An 18,730-nucleotide genomic window follows, 5' to 3' on the forward strand; every position below is an offset into this window, starting at 1 on the left:
GTACCCATCTCATGGATTTAGGTCACCTATAATCTCAACTCGTTCCACGTAAAATTTGGGCTTTGTCGGTATTGGGGTCTGGGTGTGGCACTCATTGCAATGCACCCTTGTCTAAAAATGGCAAAATTAAATGCTAATTATCTACCCTACAGAAGGAATTACGGGAAAAATTTCTATAGACGGCTTTCCAAAAGTCATATGTGTAGATTTCAAATATACCCTCGGATTTGACCTTTGACCTTTACTTCAAGGTCAAATGGGTCAAAATTTTCAAAAAAATGAAATTTTTTACGAAAAAAAAATTTTTTGCCCTGTTATTCAGACGCCACACAGACTTAACCAATAATATTATTGGAAAGTGTTACCCTTCAGGTCATCTTTCATCTCCGTGAATTTGGGGTCAATCGGTGCATTTTCACAGGAGTAGCGGCCATAAGATACCGAAACTGAAAACTGTCTCTAATTCGGGAACCGTTAATGCTAGAGACCCATTCTTTTTTGCATTTTGTAGAGCATGTAAAGCCCAACACTGGAGGTGGTCTCAGTTTTTTTGTATTCCATACGGTTTTCGAGTTACGCTGTATCAGAAAGTACATATTGGTGGGGAAAGGAAAATGTACGGAAGCCGACTGGTGCCATATGTAGAAAAAAAAATTATCTCGAAATTTCGAGATACTATTTTGAAATTTGAACAAAAAAAAAATTATCTCGAAATTTCGAGATAGCATTTTGATATTTGAGCAAAAAAATTTATCTCGAAATTTCGAGATAGTATTTTGAAATTTGAACAAAAAAAATGCTATCTCGAAATTTCGAGATAATTTTTTTTTTCAACATATGGCACCAGTCGGCTTCCGTAAAAATGTGCAGTACGGTAATGGATAATAAATTTTGAACTCCGGAAAAATAAAACATAATGCTTGGCAAAGCAGACAACTTGTGGTCAAAAATGACATTATTTTATCAAATTTAAACTTCTGCAACTTCAGAGAACCTCCCATTTCAAGAACTTTGACCAAAATGACCTTTTCTTTATTTTAATTAATTTTTTCTGTAGGAAATTTATGGCACATTATGGTAACTCCAAAATTATAACATTTAGTCCCTTATATCTCCAAAACTGGCAGAGATAGGTCCATAGTTACTATTGAAGTTGCATAGGAAGTCATATACTGGCAATCTTACTGTGACCTTGACATTGACCTTTGACCTACTTTTCACCATGAACTGAACTTTGCAAATTTTGCTTCCCTTTTATCTCCAAAACTGGCAGAGATAGGTCCATAGTTACTATTGAAGTTGAATAGGAAGTCATATACTGGCAATCTTACTGTGACCTTGAAATTGACCTTTGACCTACTTTTCACCTTGAACTGAACTTTGCAAAATTTGCTTCCCTTTTATCTCCAAAACTGGCAGAGATAGGTCCATAGTTACTATTGAACTTGCATAGGAAGTCATATACTGGCAATTTTACTGTGACCTTGAAATTGACCTTTGACCTTCTTTTCACCATGAACTGAACTTTGCAAATTTTGCTTCCCTTTTATCTCCAAAACTGGCAGAGATAGGTCCATAGCTACTATTGAACTTGAATAGGAAGTCATATACTGGCAATCTAAATGTGACCTTGAAATTGACCTTTGACCTACTTTTCACCATGAACTGAACTTTGCAAATTTTGCTTCCCTTTTATCTCCAAAACTGGCAGAGATAGGTCCATAGTTACTATTGAAGTTGAATAGGAAGTCATATACTGGCAATCTTACTGTGACCTTGAAATTGACCTTTGACCTACTTTTCACCATGAACTGAACTTTGCAAATTTTGCTTCCCTTTTATCTCCAAAACTGGCAGAGATAGGTCCATAGTTACTATTGAAGTTGGATAGGAAGTCATATACTGGCAATTTACTGTGACCTTGAAATTGACCTTTGACCTACCTTACAATGAACTTAACTTTGATTGCACCATTTTTAGTTATATATATTTTTTGCATATTTTGAAAATTCTTGTTGATTGCATTTTTACAGCTTGTCAAGCACAAGACTGGTGGCTGCACCCCTTATTTTGTGTATGTGGGGGTCTATACGAATGCGCTTGCTCCAGCTGGTGGTACAATATTCGGAGGCGGTATCGCCTCTCTGATCCTCTAGTTAGTCATAGATTTGTGAAATTGTCCTCGTAGGTCCTGTCGATCACTGGATTAGACATGGTTAATGAATCCAAATTAATAGATTGACTCAGCATATTTATAAATAATATGTGTCGCCTGTATCTCTGATAACAATAATAATAATAATAATGAAAATGATAATAATAGATATTAAACTTTGAACTCTAGAACAAGACATAAAACCTGGGTTAGATTGAAATGTGGCCTGTCATAGATCCTCTTTCCTAGTTTGCTTTAAAATACATGAATTTATGTCACAAAAGCTATACAGTACTACAGTACATTCCAATTTAATAATGATGTGTCACTATCTTTCTTGTTCCTATTACAGTGGACTTAAATTCCTAACAGGAGAAATCTCTGAAACTGTAATCTGGTGAAATTTATTGATGGGGTTGCAAGAGCCTGCCTTGATGCAAATAATGAAAAATTCAAACCAACCTTAGTCTGACGCCAGAGCTATTGATCAGTGACATATCTCTAATTCAGCACTCCTATTGATTTGATTTAGTGAGATATTATGTCTTTCAGAAGGTCAAATTGTTATCAAAGAGGAAAGCTTGTATTTCAGTATTGATTTCTCTTGAAAGTTCTGAATTTTAAGGTCTGTGGGACTTGTCTTGTCATTATGAGTTTAATTTAAAAAGGAATTTTACCAAATTTTTTACAATGATAATAATAATAACAAATTTCATTTAAAGAGGATAAAACATGTTAAATGTGTACACTTAGTACACATGGCCCTCAATTTATTTTTAATAAATTTCAGCATTTTATGTGCTATCCCTCATTAAGAATATATCAATGATTATTATTATATGATTAATGTATATTAATGTTTCCCTATTTTGATTTATCCACAGATTCAGAATAGTGCTGGCGACTATGAACTGTCAGAAGAAGAATATTCTAGACTTCAGCTTCAGCAGTGGTCAAGGTTTTACTCCTGTTGTCTCCAGTACCATGAGGTAATAATAATAATAATAATAATAATAATAATAATAATAATAATAATAATAATAATAATAATAATAACAACTTTATAAGAGTTTAAAGTATCATTAGTTTGAGTTTGAATTTTCTTTCAACTTAGTGCATTTGTTGTCAAACAGGTGCTGTCATTTAGAATGATGGTTGTTTAAGACTCCTTTATAATGCTGTATGATATACTATTTCTGATTGATCTAAGGGGGAAATAAAGCAGTCATTTTTTAGAAATTTTATTGTCATACAAAGTCCTTATTACTGTCAACATTTTTTTATTATTTCATTTGATTTCAGGTTGGCACCAAACCTATTGGGTTGTTTTGTGATGGAAGAACTGGAATCAGCTGTCTTATCAGGAAGGTATGGACTGAATTAATGCTTATTTATTGGGGAGTGATATCCCAATTCCAATGTATATTTTACTTATATATGCACTGGCTCAGATGCATGAAAATGTATTACTAAATAATTTAGGTATTTTTTCTAATCAATTTATTCATTTTTACCTTTTTAACACAAAATTGAATAATACAATCTAGAGAGTTTTTATACAACATTTAACTTCAAAACCAGAAAGCACTGCTACTCTCTTACTGTTATATTGTTATACATTCAAGTAGAAATGCTCCTCAATATTTCTGAAAGCACATTTAAAAATAAACTATTGAACTGATTGTTTGCACTTGTTAATGGTAATGTTTATGAATACAAGTGTAAATGTGGAGAGGATGATTTTATTTAATTCTATATATATAGATATATTGTAAATGTCTGAGTGTTGGTTTGTGAAAGAGGAGTGAGTAAGGCAAATGTTTATTTAGTTATTTATCAATTTGTATTTTTTGATATGTGCAATAAAAAAACTTACCACACACACACACATGCATACGTGAATTCAAATAAAAAGCAATTGTTGAAATAGCTCCACAATATTTTCTTTAAGTTAACCTATATTATATGTTGCTCTGATATATTGCTTCTGAAATTTTGATTTTGAAAATTTGATGAATTATTATTATTTTTATCATTATTATTATTATTATTATTATTATTATTATTATTATTATTATTATTATTATTTCCAGCATCAAGTGAGTTTATTGCGTCCATGTGATATATTGGAGCACCTGTACATGTCCCCACTGGACTCCTGTGTGCCAGAGACACTGCTGGAGACACAGCTTATAGCTGATGGTAAGGAAATAAAATTATGAATACATAGAGAACATAGTGGAAGACACTAGAGACTATCTGAAGAAATACCATTATGTACTGTTTATTAGAATGGTTGTTGATGATGATTTTAATTTGTGTTGAAAATTCTATCAAATCAAAAGTTTTTTTTTTTTTTGTGTACAACAATATAATACTATTTTAAAAGATATGAAAATTTATTGATGATGATGATGACACTGATGCTGACACAGCAGTATTGACATCATGGAAAAAAGTATGGTTGCTCTTTTTTTCCAGTCAGTTTTATCATTAGTTTGTGTACTTATCATTGTGTTAACATATGTGTGGCTTTTCAACTACATTTTTGGAACATCCACAAATTAAAAGTCAATGCTACATATAATATTTGAGAAATAAAAATGTACTCATAGACTGGGCTTTATGTTATAGACATCCAAACAGTGCAGGATGTCCTCGCCCTGTGCGACTGTATGAAGCTTTTAAATGGCAGTCTACCTGAAGAAGTATGCCTGGCTTTTGAACATGAGATATTTTATCTGGAAAACCCAGAGACAGTCGCTCAGCAGATGATTACAGCTCTCTTACCAGCCTCTGGGCAAGTATAATATAACTGAGTCAGAGCACACATCTCTTTGTAATTTTTCTTAGAAATTAGAATATCTTATTCTTGCCAATTTCAGACATGAAGTAAAATATGATTTTAAATTTCTCAGAAAATGAATCCATTGTAAAATATTGCAATCTTTAAATCTTAAATTATATATTTAATATATTTTTTATTTATTTATTTATTTATTTATTTATTTATTTATTTATTTATTTATTTATTTATTTCAGAAATCAAATAGTAGCACAAGACCTAGGAGAGATTGAAATGAGGGTTCAAAATATTGCTGACATAGCAAGGGCAGTGGCCAATCTCCTAGAACTGGCAGATTTGGCTAATGGTCAACCTGAGGGACTCATGATGGATGACATTGGTAAGGTGTTGTTAATTTGAAATATCCCACAGAATATGGATATGCTTAAGGTTGTGTTGCCATTGAATGTTATTCTGGTTTTGTTAATATTGGTTAAGTCCAAGCTGAACTTATGATAGGCACATGATAATAATGGTAGATATCATAAATTTTTTTAATTTAATAATGCTTTTCTTCAAAATGTTGCATGTGTCTGGATAATTGGTTTTCTTTGTCTTTTTCTTTTTTTCCCTTTTTCTAAGTGTTAAGTTAGATGTCCAATTCTAAATATTAATGTTCAATTCAAAACTTAAAAAAGTCTAAAGGGATTAAGTAACAACTCCATTTTTTTTTTTTTTTTTTTTTTTTTTTTTGTTAGAAGAAATGTTATTGTAAAAGGACGAGTTCAATAAAGTGCCCTTTCTTTGCCATCAGTTTGTTTTATCATGAAAAAAGATTTTGTCTTAGATTTTCATCTTTATGTATGCTTTGTGCACTTTCAAGTGTTGGATGCCACTCGTCAGTTGGTTTGCAGTCGACTGTGGTCCAGTAACACCGCTGTGGGCCTGCTGTCCACCAGTGTCCAGCAGACGGCAGAAACCAGGTTTTGGCTGGCAAGAGATCTGCTGCTCTTACAGACACTCATGCTTAGAGCTGGAGAGCAGGTAAATTATCAATAAATGCAACCATCATCGGCCAAATTTCAAATATCATACGTGAGTTTGTTCCATTATTTTATCTGCATGTCATATTATTTAAATTAGCTTAGATCAAGAAGACATAAGTTATATGGTTGCATTGAGCTGATAGTGTGCACTTGTTATTGGTAATGTTTATAAATACTAGTGTTGTGAATAGATAGTAAATGTGGGAAAGAATTATTTTCTTTCATTAATTTTTTTTTTTTCATCATTTTATTGTAAAGTGGTGAAAGAACTGGATAACCTAGTAGTCAAGATTCAAGCATCATTTGATCTTTCTTATTTTGTTATTGATATTACTTAATATTTTTTAATATTAATATTTTTTGTTTGTTTTTATTTATTTGCACACAACGTACCACACACAAGACATTTATTAGTTTTTTATCTTTTGCTATTAGGTTTTCAACATATCGTTGTTGACATATATTGTAAATGTACATATATATGTATATGTTGTTAATGTCTGAGTGTTGGTTTGTGAAAGAGGAGTGAGTGAGAGAAATGTTTATTTAGTTATTTATCAAGTTGTATTTTTTGAGATATGTAATAAAAAAATAAAACTTACCACACGCATGCACGCACACACACACACACAAATGCTTACTCTTATAGAAATTTTGTGATTTGAAATTTTTGTGAAATGTAAAGTGCTTAATTTTGTTTCTGTTTTTATAAAACTCTGCACACCTTCAATATTACATAAATGCTAATTTTTAGGCTGGCCTCACACTAGAAATAGCAGACCAGTTAAAGTCGGATCTCATTCCCAGAACAAGTGACATGGTCAGGGCTTACTTTGTGGTAAAGTGGTTGTCCACTACTGTAGCAACACAAGTCCAAACCAACACTATGTGAGTACAGTACTGACCAGTGGTTAAGAGACTGTATCAAAAAAGTGTTGAATTATCAAATATATAGGCCAAATATATATCAAATATATAGGTAGTTGAAGATCTTTCAGACCTCATGACTGAGAGAGAGCTTTAGAAGAGAATTTTGGCTAATAATTCAGATGTATGCACACTATGATGATGATGATAAGATTTATCAAATGAGTTTCAGTTTTAGCTTTAAATCAACACATTTATGAAAGGTATTAAATAACTATATGTTTTAATGAGACAGTTTATGAAATTATAGAAATTTTTGAGCATATCAAGAAAGGCAACTGAAGCTATTTCATCTGTTGTTTAAATTTATATAGTGTTGGATTTGTTGATGTTGAATCCAAAAAAAAAAAAAAAGATCAAATTCATGTTTATTGTGGATAATCCTATATTGATCATCTCATGCAGATAAATAGTTAAAAAAACATGATAAGTTAAGCCAATAATATAAAGTGTGTTCTTGCTTTAAAATAATGATAGCATTCTTTTGTTTTAGAGAATCAAACCTGAGGCAGCTAGATGTTCTGGACATCTCTGATGCAACTGGCAGGACACATTTACACAGGCACAGTAAGTTTTGAGGCCACGATTCTTTCTTTCACTTCTTAAGGTGTGATACCACACATATAACTCCCTACATTTACTGATCTGTTGAAAGTTAATGCCTTTGTTTGTTTGGTTATGAAACATTTTAACTTTAAAAAAGGAATAAATTGTAGAACATTTGTCAATGTCTTCAATCACATTCTTTAAGCTCTTTGTGTTTTTGAATGAAAATTTTCAGCTTTAAGTTAAAAAAAGTAAACTGTAGACTGATCATAAGACTAATAGCAGTACTCTGTTTCTCACCAGGTGTGCAGGACCAAACATTAGTGGAGCTATTTCTAGAAGGTACAGGAGGCTCACAGTCCAGAGTGTTGCTGGCCAATAACAACTTCTTGGATGAAGACCCTTGTCAGTTGTGGACAGTGGCCTTTCAGCCAATGGTCACTATGGTGGCACAGCTACTGTATCCTTGACCAGCATTGATGTGAAATAATTATCTCTACTGCAATTAGACTAATGGTTTCTTCTTAATTAACTGCATTTACTGATCTTTATTTTTATCATACAGTAAGCTGTTTGACTTGTTTCTCTCCTGTTACTCTTTTTATCTGCTTCCTTTGCACTTGACCAGGACAAATCCACATGTGTTTTGTCATCTGGAGTACATTTACTGTACTTTTCTGCAGCTCTCTTTTATTTGATGTGCTGTTGTTATTTTTAACACTAGTTGTAAACAGTGATATCCTGTCTCCTAATACAGTTGTAATATCTGTTCTTCCACTGTGTCTAATCTAAGAAAACATTATTAAGGGATTTTATATCAAAACTTATACTTGTGTGTTGTTTACTGCCATACGGTCTACCATGTAAATTGTTGTGATTCCTTAAGTCATATCTCAGCTGGCCTATCAGTGCTAACTTCCTGCTCCCAGAGTTCCTGATGGGACAATGTCAGTTCTCTCAACTCCAGGAATATGCCAGGTTGTTACAGTGCTGGTGTCCCTGGAATCCGTCCTCCAGGAAATTCCTCCTAGGACAGTGTTATCTGAACTGCAAGTAAGGGGACAGCATTTCTGTAGTCATATTGGGACTGTTTTCAAAATTCCCACAAAATTGGTTTATTAAATTTCCTTGAATAATAATGGTTGGTTTGTTTGTATGTTGTACTGTATTTGGATAAGGTTATTTAAAATCTGAAATGCAAACTTATTTTATGCCAGAGTAAATGCGTGTAACTAACTACAAGTGATGTACCTTGACAAGAATGAAAGATCTGGTGGAGTAATTGTGTAGATTAACTGCATTGTTGTGATACATTACTGTATTTCTGTATAAATTGGGATTGATGTGCTTTCATATGATATATTGTTATATGCATAACATGTGAAAAGTCATTGTTATGTATAAAATTTTTATGATTTATTTCAGTATTAAGATGTATGCATTTTTAAACAATTTTGAAAATTTCACAAGTGGAATATAAATTGGAAATAGTTTGTGAAAATTACATATAAACTTGTAAGGTGAATTTATGATTTATTTCAGTATTGAGATATAAGCATTTTCAAACAATTTTGAAAATTTCCAACTGAAAGTAGATATAGAAATTAGTTTGTGAAGGTTACATGTAAACTAGCATGTAAGGTGAATTGGAATACCATGCACATGCATTGGTGAAGGGCATTTTTTCACTTATTCTTTTTTTTTCTCTCTAGTGAACCTGCCAAGGCTTTAGACTGTTTCCAGGAGGCAGTTCATGGAGTTGGAAATGAAGATTTCTTACTGAATAAACTGGTGCAAGCAGATGAGATATCTGTCAGGAAACTGGAAATTGTGTATTATCTTAAGGTAAGCATGTATCACAATTACACTATTTTGAAAGTCAGTTATATTTCATAAGGAGAAAACGTGTCTTAAAAGTTTTCAGTAGATAAAAGGGTTGAGAAAGTCTCCTTTAGTGCATGCTATTATATTTTCATTATGTTTAAACACCTATATTTTTTAAATTCTTTAAATGTCACAGGTTAATGTATTTTCATAGATTATAAAGGTAAAAGTAATTTTTCCATGAAACTTTATTTAGGTGATCAAGCTCCTAGAACAGTTTTCTTTGCCAGACCACATCATTTCACTGGCCAATACTGCAATCAGTGTAGCAGATGAAGATGATCAAAATATTGTAAGTTTGCTGATACTGTGATTGTTTTAGTCTATTTCTTGTGAGCAGAGGCTGCTATTGTTTGCGCTATCACGAAAAAAGTGATTCGGTATGTACTGTTACATTATTATAACAGTTTATTCTCATAACTGTAACAAGTGTTTTAAAAAGTTACCCATTATTTGCACTATCATTAAACAATTGACTTGTCATATTAATTGCCTTTAATAAAAGCAGATACGGCAAGAATCTGTAAGGTGACAAGATCGTTTTTATTTTGTTATCATTAGTTTTTCTGACACTTTCAGCCAACATTATGGTCCAAGGTATTCAAACATCACCTGGAGCTGGGGCACAATGATGAGGCTTACTCAGCAATGATCTCAAATCCAGACCCTGTCAGGTAAGATGGTGGGTGTATTTTTGTGCACAAGAACAACATTTTCTGTGCAGTTAGCCGATATCCAGTCTGTCTGTAGTTCCAGCTGTAACTGAACTAAAGCCATGCACATATTTTCAGATTTCTTCCATCCAGAGTAGTATGAAATCCATTAAATAAAATGAGATACGTACAAACTCAAAATATAGGTTGATTAATAAAAATACAGTTATTGTATTTTCTTACTGCTGTGTCATTTCAGGAAGAAAGATTGTCTACGACAGTTTATTGTGGTTCTTTGTGAGCAGAAGCAACTTAAAGCCCTTGTTGACTTTCCTTATATAGATTTACATGATGAGGTAAATATTAAACAATTGTTTTAGTTTTTTCTCTGACTCGAAAAATTTAAAAGGTGGGACTCACAGAGGCATCAGTTGCTATTGAGACTTACCAGTTTTTAAGTTTGCTGGTTATTTTGATATATAAGGACAGTGTTCATTACTTTCCATGTGTGATAATTAAATTTTATTAAATATTTATTTATTTATTTCAAATGATTATTGTGTTTATCTTTGCAGGTGGTAAACATCATAGAGTCCAGAGCACGCTCTGTTGACCTGGCCACTCACAACTATTACGACTTGCTCTATGCATTCCATATCTTCAGAGGGAACTTCAGGAAAGGTGGGACTCTTAAATTATTTTTTACTTTCAAACTTTAAACAAGATTGTAGCATAAGGTTTAATTAAAATGTGAAATTAATAGCTAAATGCTTCTTCAAATACCATGAAGTCTGTATCTACAAGTCAATCTATGACAAGGTTTTGAGATCTGTTTTTAAAAAAGTAGTAAGTGTAAACTAAATTCCATGAAGTAAACTGTATTTTTTTGCCATAGTCTAAGTGATTCTAATGTTACTGTCAACTGAGATGTGCTAAAGGACCCCTTCAGCTTTCTGCACAAGTTTATGAAAAAAAATATGCTCTATTTCCATATTCAATTCCATGCTTATTTTGAACCCTCTTTATTTTCCCCCTTCCAGCGGCCAGTGTTATGTATGAGCATGGTATGCGTCTGGGTCAGGAGCTGCCAGGTGTGAAAGGTCTGCAGAAGAAGGCCAAGTGTTACCTGGCCTGCATCCACTCCCTGGGGCTGGTAGACCCCAAGTATGCCTGGATTGTCAAACCTGTGCCTCTCAGCAGAAGAATGGTATGTTGATGTAACTTTTCTCAAAAACTAGTGAAACTAGCACTCATTTTAAATGTTCATCAGTTGATGGAGATACAGCTTTTACTTTGGGCAAAGAAAATGAAATTTATGTAGTTTTTAACCAGTAAGATAATGATAATATTGTGTTATCAGTGAAAAATTAGTCACTTTCCTGTCAAACAATGCTGCTTTCTAAACTAAAACGTATAAAACAGGTCAGTATTATATGCAAAATTGAAGCATGGTACACTCAGTATTTGAAAAATTCTTAAATTGATCTTTTTATTGATTCTAGGATGAGGAATTGCCTGGTGTCTCACCAAAGAGAGACCTTGAAGGAGAGGAGAAAGAGAGAGGTAAAAATTGTGTGACAACAATTAACTTATAGCTATTACTTTAAAAGATTTTCAAATCTTTCTCATTCTAAATTATGTTCTTGAAATATTTGCAAATTGAACAAAAACAAGATGTTCACCATTCTAAATCATACATTTCCGAAATTTGAGGCCAGTTTCTGGATTTTTCAAGGGCCTGTAATTTTATGTAATTCTTTTAAATATACAGTTAGCCATACATTTCTGAAAGTCGAGGCCAGTTTCCAGATTTTTCAAGGACTTGTAATTTTATATAACTCTTTTAAATATCCAGTTAACCAAAAAATGGAGGTAATAGAGTTACCTGATATAGAAAAGGAGTACAGATTGGTACATGCTAGACTGAAGTTACTGCAGAAAGGAGATGACCCAGCATTAGCAGCAGGTAAAGGAAATATTTTGCATATAAAACTACCTGAATTTTGTTGAATTAGCAGTAGTTGAGTGGCAGCAAGTAAACAACAACAACAAAAGTTCAAGATACAAATTGTATATTATATTATATTATATTATAGGTATGTTTTTGAAGTAGCCACCTGCAGTAAGGCATTGTGCTAGAAAAGCTTTCATGTTTGATGAAGTTTATATATCTTATAATCTTACTCACAAACTACCACCTTACTAGTATATCGTTTTGCCACTACACAACAGTATTGTATCCTTAAATGTTTGTAACTTGAATGTAGGTAAAGTGGGGGTCAGTCTATTACACATAGGCTCTATTCAATAAAGTCTTTTTGTAAAATAATGCTATCCTGTGGTCTGTAAAATAGTAATTTTATCATGTTTATGATAAATAACATGTTATAGAGCTTTAAAAGTGTCCATTTTTCTTTTTCATGACTGACTTCTGTCCAAGTTATTTGTAGATATTTGTATAATATATCTTTGTATTGTAGGACCCTCTTTGTCTGCCTCAGAGACAGTTGGACTGCTTGTCAGTGCAGGCTTGTTTGATGACGCTGTCAATGTGTGCAAGCTGTTTAAGATGTCTCTAACTCAAGTGTTTGAAGGGCTGGCTTTAAGGTGAGACTGCTTCATATCATGCTTTTATATATTGTTGCTTTAATGATAAAAAGAATGTGGAAAAAATTTCATTTGATAATTCACTTTATATTTTTTGTTTGCTTCACAAATTTTATTGTAGTTTTCTTTTCAGTAATTTGCTGTGAATGTAAAAATTGTTCCTCATCTTTTTGTTATCATTTTGTAATTTTTTATATGCTTCATGCTTTTTCCTTGTGGTTTTGTTATGTTATGATAAGAAATGAATAAAGTTTAATGAATAAACAATTATAAATAACTGGGATGAAATACCTTTCACTGTTTAAACAGGTGTATCAATCTGTCACAACATAATTATCAAAAAGATATGGATTTTACCACTGAAACCTGGGGCTGGCTGGCTGCCAATGACACGGGCAATGTGAATTCTGGCAAAGAAACAAGGTAAAAGTTTGTTTTTGTCTGCCTCCCTGCTTAAGAATGTGCTATTTTATAATAGTTTATAATGTAGACTTTTAACATATCTTCATTTTGATACATTTAAAGTATTTCTGCTGTCTTATAATTCAAAAATTAAACGAAACTTACCTGTAAGTTGATGTTTGATTGTAATTCTATGAGACTATTATAGGTGAGGAGATGAAATGAGAATGCACAGTGGGCATGCGCGTTAGGTTTTGAAGAATTTTTGCGTGATTTCTTCAGAAGTTTAATATCAAACTTCATTTCCCTAGATGATAATCTGCATCAGTATTATCATAAGTTATGTAATTAGGGAGGGTGGGACAGGCATTTCTGAAAAACCACGGTCTCTAAAGGACTTCCTGATAACTTGCCTGCAATCAAGGTACTTTGATTGGATAGAGGATGAACTTTCTCTGAAAACTGCAGCAGCAAAGTTTCTTCCACCGGTGGTAAAATCGAAGGAGCTTTCACCAGCATTTGCATCAACATTGGCCACCATATTTGTGTTGCCGACAGTGGTACCATCATAACAGCTCTTGCTTTGTCTGTTTTTATTCTCTGCAGACACCTTGTCATAAGGCTGAAAGGAGGAAAAACATCAAAGTTCAAAATTTTTCCAAATTAAACTGAAAGCATCAATAAATGTGGCATCAGGATCTGGTGTCATAGAGCAAAATTGTTCTACTTTCTTGTTTATTCTTGTTGCAAATAAGTCAACTCTAGGTAGACCATAATGTTCACATATCTTGGTGAATATAACATTTTGTAATTCCCACTCAGTGTTATCCTTAAATCTCCGTGAAGGCTCATCTGCTTCATTCTGGATACCTGGTATACAGGGTTACTACTTAATATGGAATATTTTTTATCATTGTCATTTTTGAGTGCTGATTAAAATTTTTTTGGCTTGATTCATCAAAAAAGTATGTCATTGAGTGATAAAGATATCCAGTCTTCCATTTTAAGATATTTTGGCAATAATATCAAAGCTGACGTAAGATGTTATACAAAAGAAAAGAACACCCCCAGAAAACCATATCAACAGTTTGATGTCAGTATTAATTTTAATCTAAGATATTAAAGAAAACGGTAGCCTCCGGACAGTGATATGTTACACAGTCAAAGAACTCGTTATAGTAAATCATGAAAAGTTATCAATAGCGGGTATGACCTCCAGCAGCCGCTTGCAGTGCCCTCATCCTACATGGCCTGGCCTGTGACAAGTTTTTTTTTAGTTTGGATGGGGATATCATTCCACGCAGGGATATTTGCCTGTCCCAGTTCATCACTATTTACCGGCCGATGACCATAGCTATTAATTCTGTGAGTTACTTCAGCCCACAGATTTTCAATTGGGTTAATATATGGGGAGTTTGCAGGCCAGAGCAGTTGCTGAACCCATTGGTTTCGAAGAAAAACAGTGATTCTGCGAGCTCGATGTGGGGTTGCACAGTCGTCTTGGTACACAAAATTGTTCCTGAAGATGACTCTTAGCATTGTTTGCTATAGAATATCTCTGTAGGAACCCTGGTTGAGGTTGCACCGGCATGAAATGCTCCCCAACAGAGACATTACCACCCCCTGCTTGCACCCTACACAGTACAATATCATCGTTTTATGCCTCTCGTACACCCCTCACAGACACGGATTTGACCGTCAACCCTAAAAACATCACCGAAAACGACGTGATTCCAGTGTTTTGGCTGCAAACGCGCGTGGTCTCCAGCCCATTGCAGATGTCGCTGTATACGACCTGCTGTTAACATAGGTTTCCCTACTGGTCTTCGTGCAAAATAACCGGCTTGCAGTAATCTCTTGTTCGCGAGGGACCTTGAAACAGGCGTTTGAATGACATTCTGTGACTCTTTTCTGAGGACACTGGTTGTCTTTGTACAACCAGCACGGTGCACTCTAAGGAGAAGGCGATCCTGTCTTCTTGGTGTAATATGGTAAAAGTTACTGGTCAATTTAATAATTCACTGGCATAATAACTTTATCACTGACCAACTTAGCTACTTCACTATCACTTCACTCTCAATTTTGTTAAACTTACATTGAGAGAAACTATGTTGCATAGGCAGAGCATTTTCACTAAAATCAAAGTGGCAGTGTTTCACTGTCAAGAATATTTTTGTCATGCGTAATGGTTTCCCATTGAGAGGAGAAATATTTCAATCTACCTCCAACTTTATAATCTACTAAGGTACTTACCCTAATTATTTGGAGTCCTTGTACCAAACTCCCTTTTTTTTTGGATCACTGCCATCTGTTGTCTAACACCCTGAGAACTTTTCAGTATACCTGCCTTGCTGTTTTTCATCAGACTTAGCTTGCCAGTATGAAAAGTCTTGTTTTTACTGGGTCTTTGAATTTTATTCCCTATTATGACTGAGTATTCCAACTCTCTAGCTGTTTTAGAAACATCGTCTCCAAACAGTTCAGTGGCGAATGGTACAGCAGGATTACATAAATGACTGTACTCCTTCTTGATGACAGGTTTAATGCAACTCCTGATCATACATATCTGTTGATTACAGTGCCCAAAGAGAGCCAATGCATCTTTGCATAAATCCAATACACTATTAGCTTCCACTTGAATGTCATGCTCTGACTCCAAGCCTTGTTGAAAGCTAGAAAAATCAAGTTCGGCTGTCTTACTTGTTGCTTGAGCAATAAGTTTGGAGCCTTTCACCAGAGACATGCCTACTATCTGGAGCATTTTTTCCGTGTGCCTGATTTGCGGTGTGCATAACTGCCAAATCAACTTATTGCAATGGACTGAGGTAAGCGCATGACAATTCTCTGGTCTTGAAATGCTCTCAGTCATCTTCTCAAACCGAGTCTCCTCCAATCCCTGGCAAAACAAAACATTTATATTTGCTGCCAGTGTTTTCTCCAAGGGAGGGCCTACGGCGTCATCTCCTTTAAACTGCTTTAAATTTGCTTAGAGGATCAATCTCATTCTCAAGAGGTCGCTTGGCATTAGAACACCAACTGTCGTTGTCGAAGTTATAGTCAAAAGACGTGCTGTTCACAGTTTCCTCAATATCCGCTATCCTAGAGGATAACACGTCCAATTTGACATCGTTAGATGTCAGTTTTTCATTCAGACTTTGCAAGTATTCTAGAATCTTAGATTCTTGGTTAGTTGTGGTTTTCGCAGCAACACTAGTGGTCTTTACAACAGCACTGGTTGATTTCTTACTATTTCTAGCCACTTGTTTCTCTTTAGAGTCTTTTTCCGCTGTCTCATTTTTCTCCGACATGTTGGAAAAAACATGCATTGTCAAAAAAGACAAAATACACCAAAATGTATTGACAAAAAATGTCAAAATACACACACACACACACACACACACACACAAGAAATTTCTTGTTAACCACGCGGTTCCCGCCTCGTGCTACTGACGGGCATGCGCACTGTGCATTCTCATTTCATGACAAACCAATATAATTGTTCAATATAGAATCCCAGTCTGATCTGATTCTGTTATGAGAGCATTTTTTCTGAACTTAATGCATAAACAGTTTAGTGCTTCTTTTTCAATTGTTGTTTGTATTTCAGTGCTGCTGATCAAGCATGGAAACTTCTCCAGACATATTTAGCCAAGCATGAAGACGGCTCGTCCAGATATCACCGCTGTGTGGCCATCAAGCTCCTTGGCCATGGTTACAATCTACCAGACTGGATGCTGGTGTCCTATAAGGTGAGTGTCATCATTTTCTTACATGGGTTTTACACAATTTTCAAAATCTTTTCTTTCCAATAGTATTGACTTGTATGAAATTAATTTATTGATTAATCATTATATAAAAAATTGAATTAAAAAAAAATAAAGAAATAGTTTAATAATAAATAAAGAAGTGAAAAAATATCATTGACAACATTTATGAAAAAAATTAACTTTTTGATCTTTATGGAAAAATCAGGGACTAAATGCAACATAATAATTTTCACCATTTCTTCTGATTTAAACTTTATTATTTTTTTTATATTAAATTTTTAAAAAATTTTCATACTTGCAAATTTCTAGGTGGTGAATGCTCCAGAACTTATACGTTTATATATTGATTATGACTTACTTGAAGAGGCAACCTACTTGGCTATGGACTACATAGATGCAGTCATGGGTAAAGGAAAGGAATATTTTGGGTTAAAGGTATGTCACATTGAAGAAATCAAAAGTTGGGGAGTTATTTAAGTGACTGTTGCAGTGTTTTGTTTGTCTTGTGCTTTATACTTTGCGTTGTCTGGTCTTGGATTGAGTGGTGTCCTCTTATGGAGGTGGATGATTGGTGTCCAGTTGAATGGAATATGTCACCATATATAGGTATGGTTTGGACACGCCCGGTATTTTACAGTAAGGGAATATGTGGAGGCAAGATTGTTATTACGTACTTTTTAGTTATTTAACGTGTTTCATTGTAAATTCTTCATTATATTATTTGTATTAAGTTGAAATTTTGATATTTATGTTTATTCTTTTACTGTCATTTGTTTCACTTATAATTTGGGTTCACTGTCATCATCTAGTCTCTAGACATGCGTGTAAATAAATGTATTCCTCCATTGAATATTTGTGTTGTCGTTCACTAAAGTGTCCATCTCTCTATTTAGCCGTACCCTACCAACTGGGTTGTTTTAATGTAGCACCTAATTGGAGACTTTTCAAAGTTTTGTATTGAAAAGATAAGTACATATGATGTAAAGCTATACATTAAATGAGCATGTTTTGATTTGTTATAAATTTCACAACAAATTTTGTATAAAAAAGTTGCACTTTCAGACCTCCCTCAATGTGACTTCCCCCAGTGTCTGGTTGCCATATACAAGTATAGATCAGCTTCTTCATGCACTGAGAGAGGTACATACAGACAACACTTATCTTCAGGTGTGTATAGATATACGTAAATAATGATTTCATATTTACTCTTGATCAACCATTTAGGACAAAATTAAGGACTTCTTTATTTCTGGTAGTAACTTTATTTATTATCAAATTAATAAGTTACCACCAATTAAAACAGACACACTCTCTTTTTTTATTTACAGCTATTGAGTGATGAGATGAACCATTTTTTAACATGTTTTTATCTATTCTTCCACTTTACAGCTTTACCAAGAACTTTCAGAAAAGTTAGATATTTATCACCACAATGTGGAGAGAATTTCTAGAGACAGAATCGATGCTGCAACAAGGAGAGCCAGTATGAGATTGAGCAGCTTGCACTGATCTTTGATTCTGAAATCATTTCCTGGGTTCAGGAAATTTGAGTTCCTTATCTTCATTTTGAACGGATAAAAGACTTGATTGTCATTTTCTACATGTACATAAAACTGTATCAAGTTACCAAAAGTCACCAAAACAACTTCCAGGTATTTGTGTCTGTAGTACCATCTCATCTGTACTGCATTTATTTCCTTGAAATTTATGAAAATTAAAACAATATTGATAATAGTGTACAAATCATGTTTGTAAAAATGTCAATAGATATATTTTACCCACCACTTAGGTAGGGCTTTTTCAAATAAATAATTAAATAAATTTTTTGTAATCAAATGAACCTTCATTTTTTTTTATACAAAAGTATTATATTAAGTCAAGTGACTTCATTAAATAGGATTAAAATTAATGGTAAATTACATGCAGCTTACTCCAAGCCATTATACAAATGTTTCTCA

General features: G+C 33.6%; 1 protein-coding gene across 3 annotated transcripts in view; it reads left to right on the forward strand.

Moving 5' to 3' along the window:
• The window catches only part of LOC106152809 (nuclear pore complex protein Nup160), a 34,849-nt gene extending 16,241 nt beyond the window's left edge, over positions 1-18,608 (forward strand). For all 3 annotated transcript variants that reach the window (XM_013526548.2, XM_087002038.1, XM_087002050.1), the window contains 24 exons: positions 3,040-3,144; positions 3,458-3,523; positions 4,249-4,357; positions 4,790-4,955; positions 5,198-5,340; positions 5,824-5,984; positions 6,741-6,874; positions 7,407-7,480; positions 7,763-7,919; positions 8,357-8,512; positions 9,172-9,304; positions 9,540-9,635; positions 9,923-10,017; positions 10,256-10,352; positions 10,572-10,677; positions 11,037-11,203; positions 11,499-11,559; positions 11,852-11,962; positions 12,477-12,603; positions 12,913-13,026; positions 16,613-16,754; positions 17,082-17,207; positions 17,835-17,939; positions 18,162-18,608. In XM_013526548.2, coding sequence (XP_013382002.2) covers positions 3,040-3,144; positions 3,458-3,523; positions 4,249-4,357; positions 4,790-4,955; positions 5,198-5,340; positions 5,824-5,984; positions 6,741-6,874; positions 7,407-7,480; positions 7,763-7,919; positions 8,357-8,512; positions 9,172-9,304; positions 9,540-9,635; positions 9,923-10,017; positions 10,256-10,352; positions 10,572-10,677; positions 11,037-11,203; positions 11,499-11,559; positions 11,852-11,962; positions 12,477-12,603; positions 12,913-13,026; positions 16,613-16,754; positions 17,082-17,207; positions 17,835-17,939; positions 18,162-18,281 — 2,871 coding nt within the window. In that variant the 3' untranslated portion in view covers positions 18,282-18,608. The remainder of the gene's footprint in view (positions 1-3,039; positions 3,145-3,457; positions 3,524-4,248; positions 4,358-4,789; positions 4,956-5,197; positions 5,341-5,823; positions 5,985-6,740; positions 6,875-7,406; positions 7,481-7,762; positions 7,920-8,356; positions 8,513-9,171; positions 9,305-9,539; positions 9,636-9,922; positions 10,018-10,255; positions 10,353-10,571; positions 10,678-11,036; positions 11,204-11,498; positions 11,560-11,851; positions 11,963-12,476; positions 12,604-12,912; positions 13,027-16,612; positions 16,755-17,081; positions 17,208-17,834; positions 17,940-18,161) is intronic.
• The last annotated feature ends 122 nt before the right edge of the window (positions 18,609-18,730 follow it).

Source organism: Lingula anatina, chromosome 1 (genome assembly GCF_051362555.1).
Source record: "Lingula anatina isolate TDL-2025a chromosome 1, LinAna3.0, whole genome shotgun sequence".
Classification (NCBI taxonomy): Eukaryota; Metazoa; Brachiopoda; class Lingulata; order Lingulida; family Lingulidae; genus Lingula; species Lingula anatina.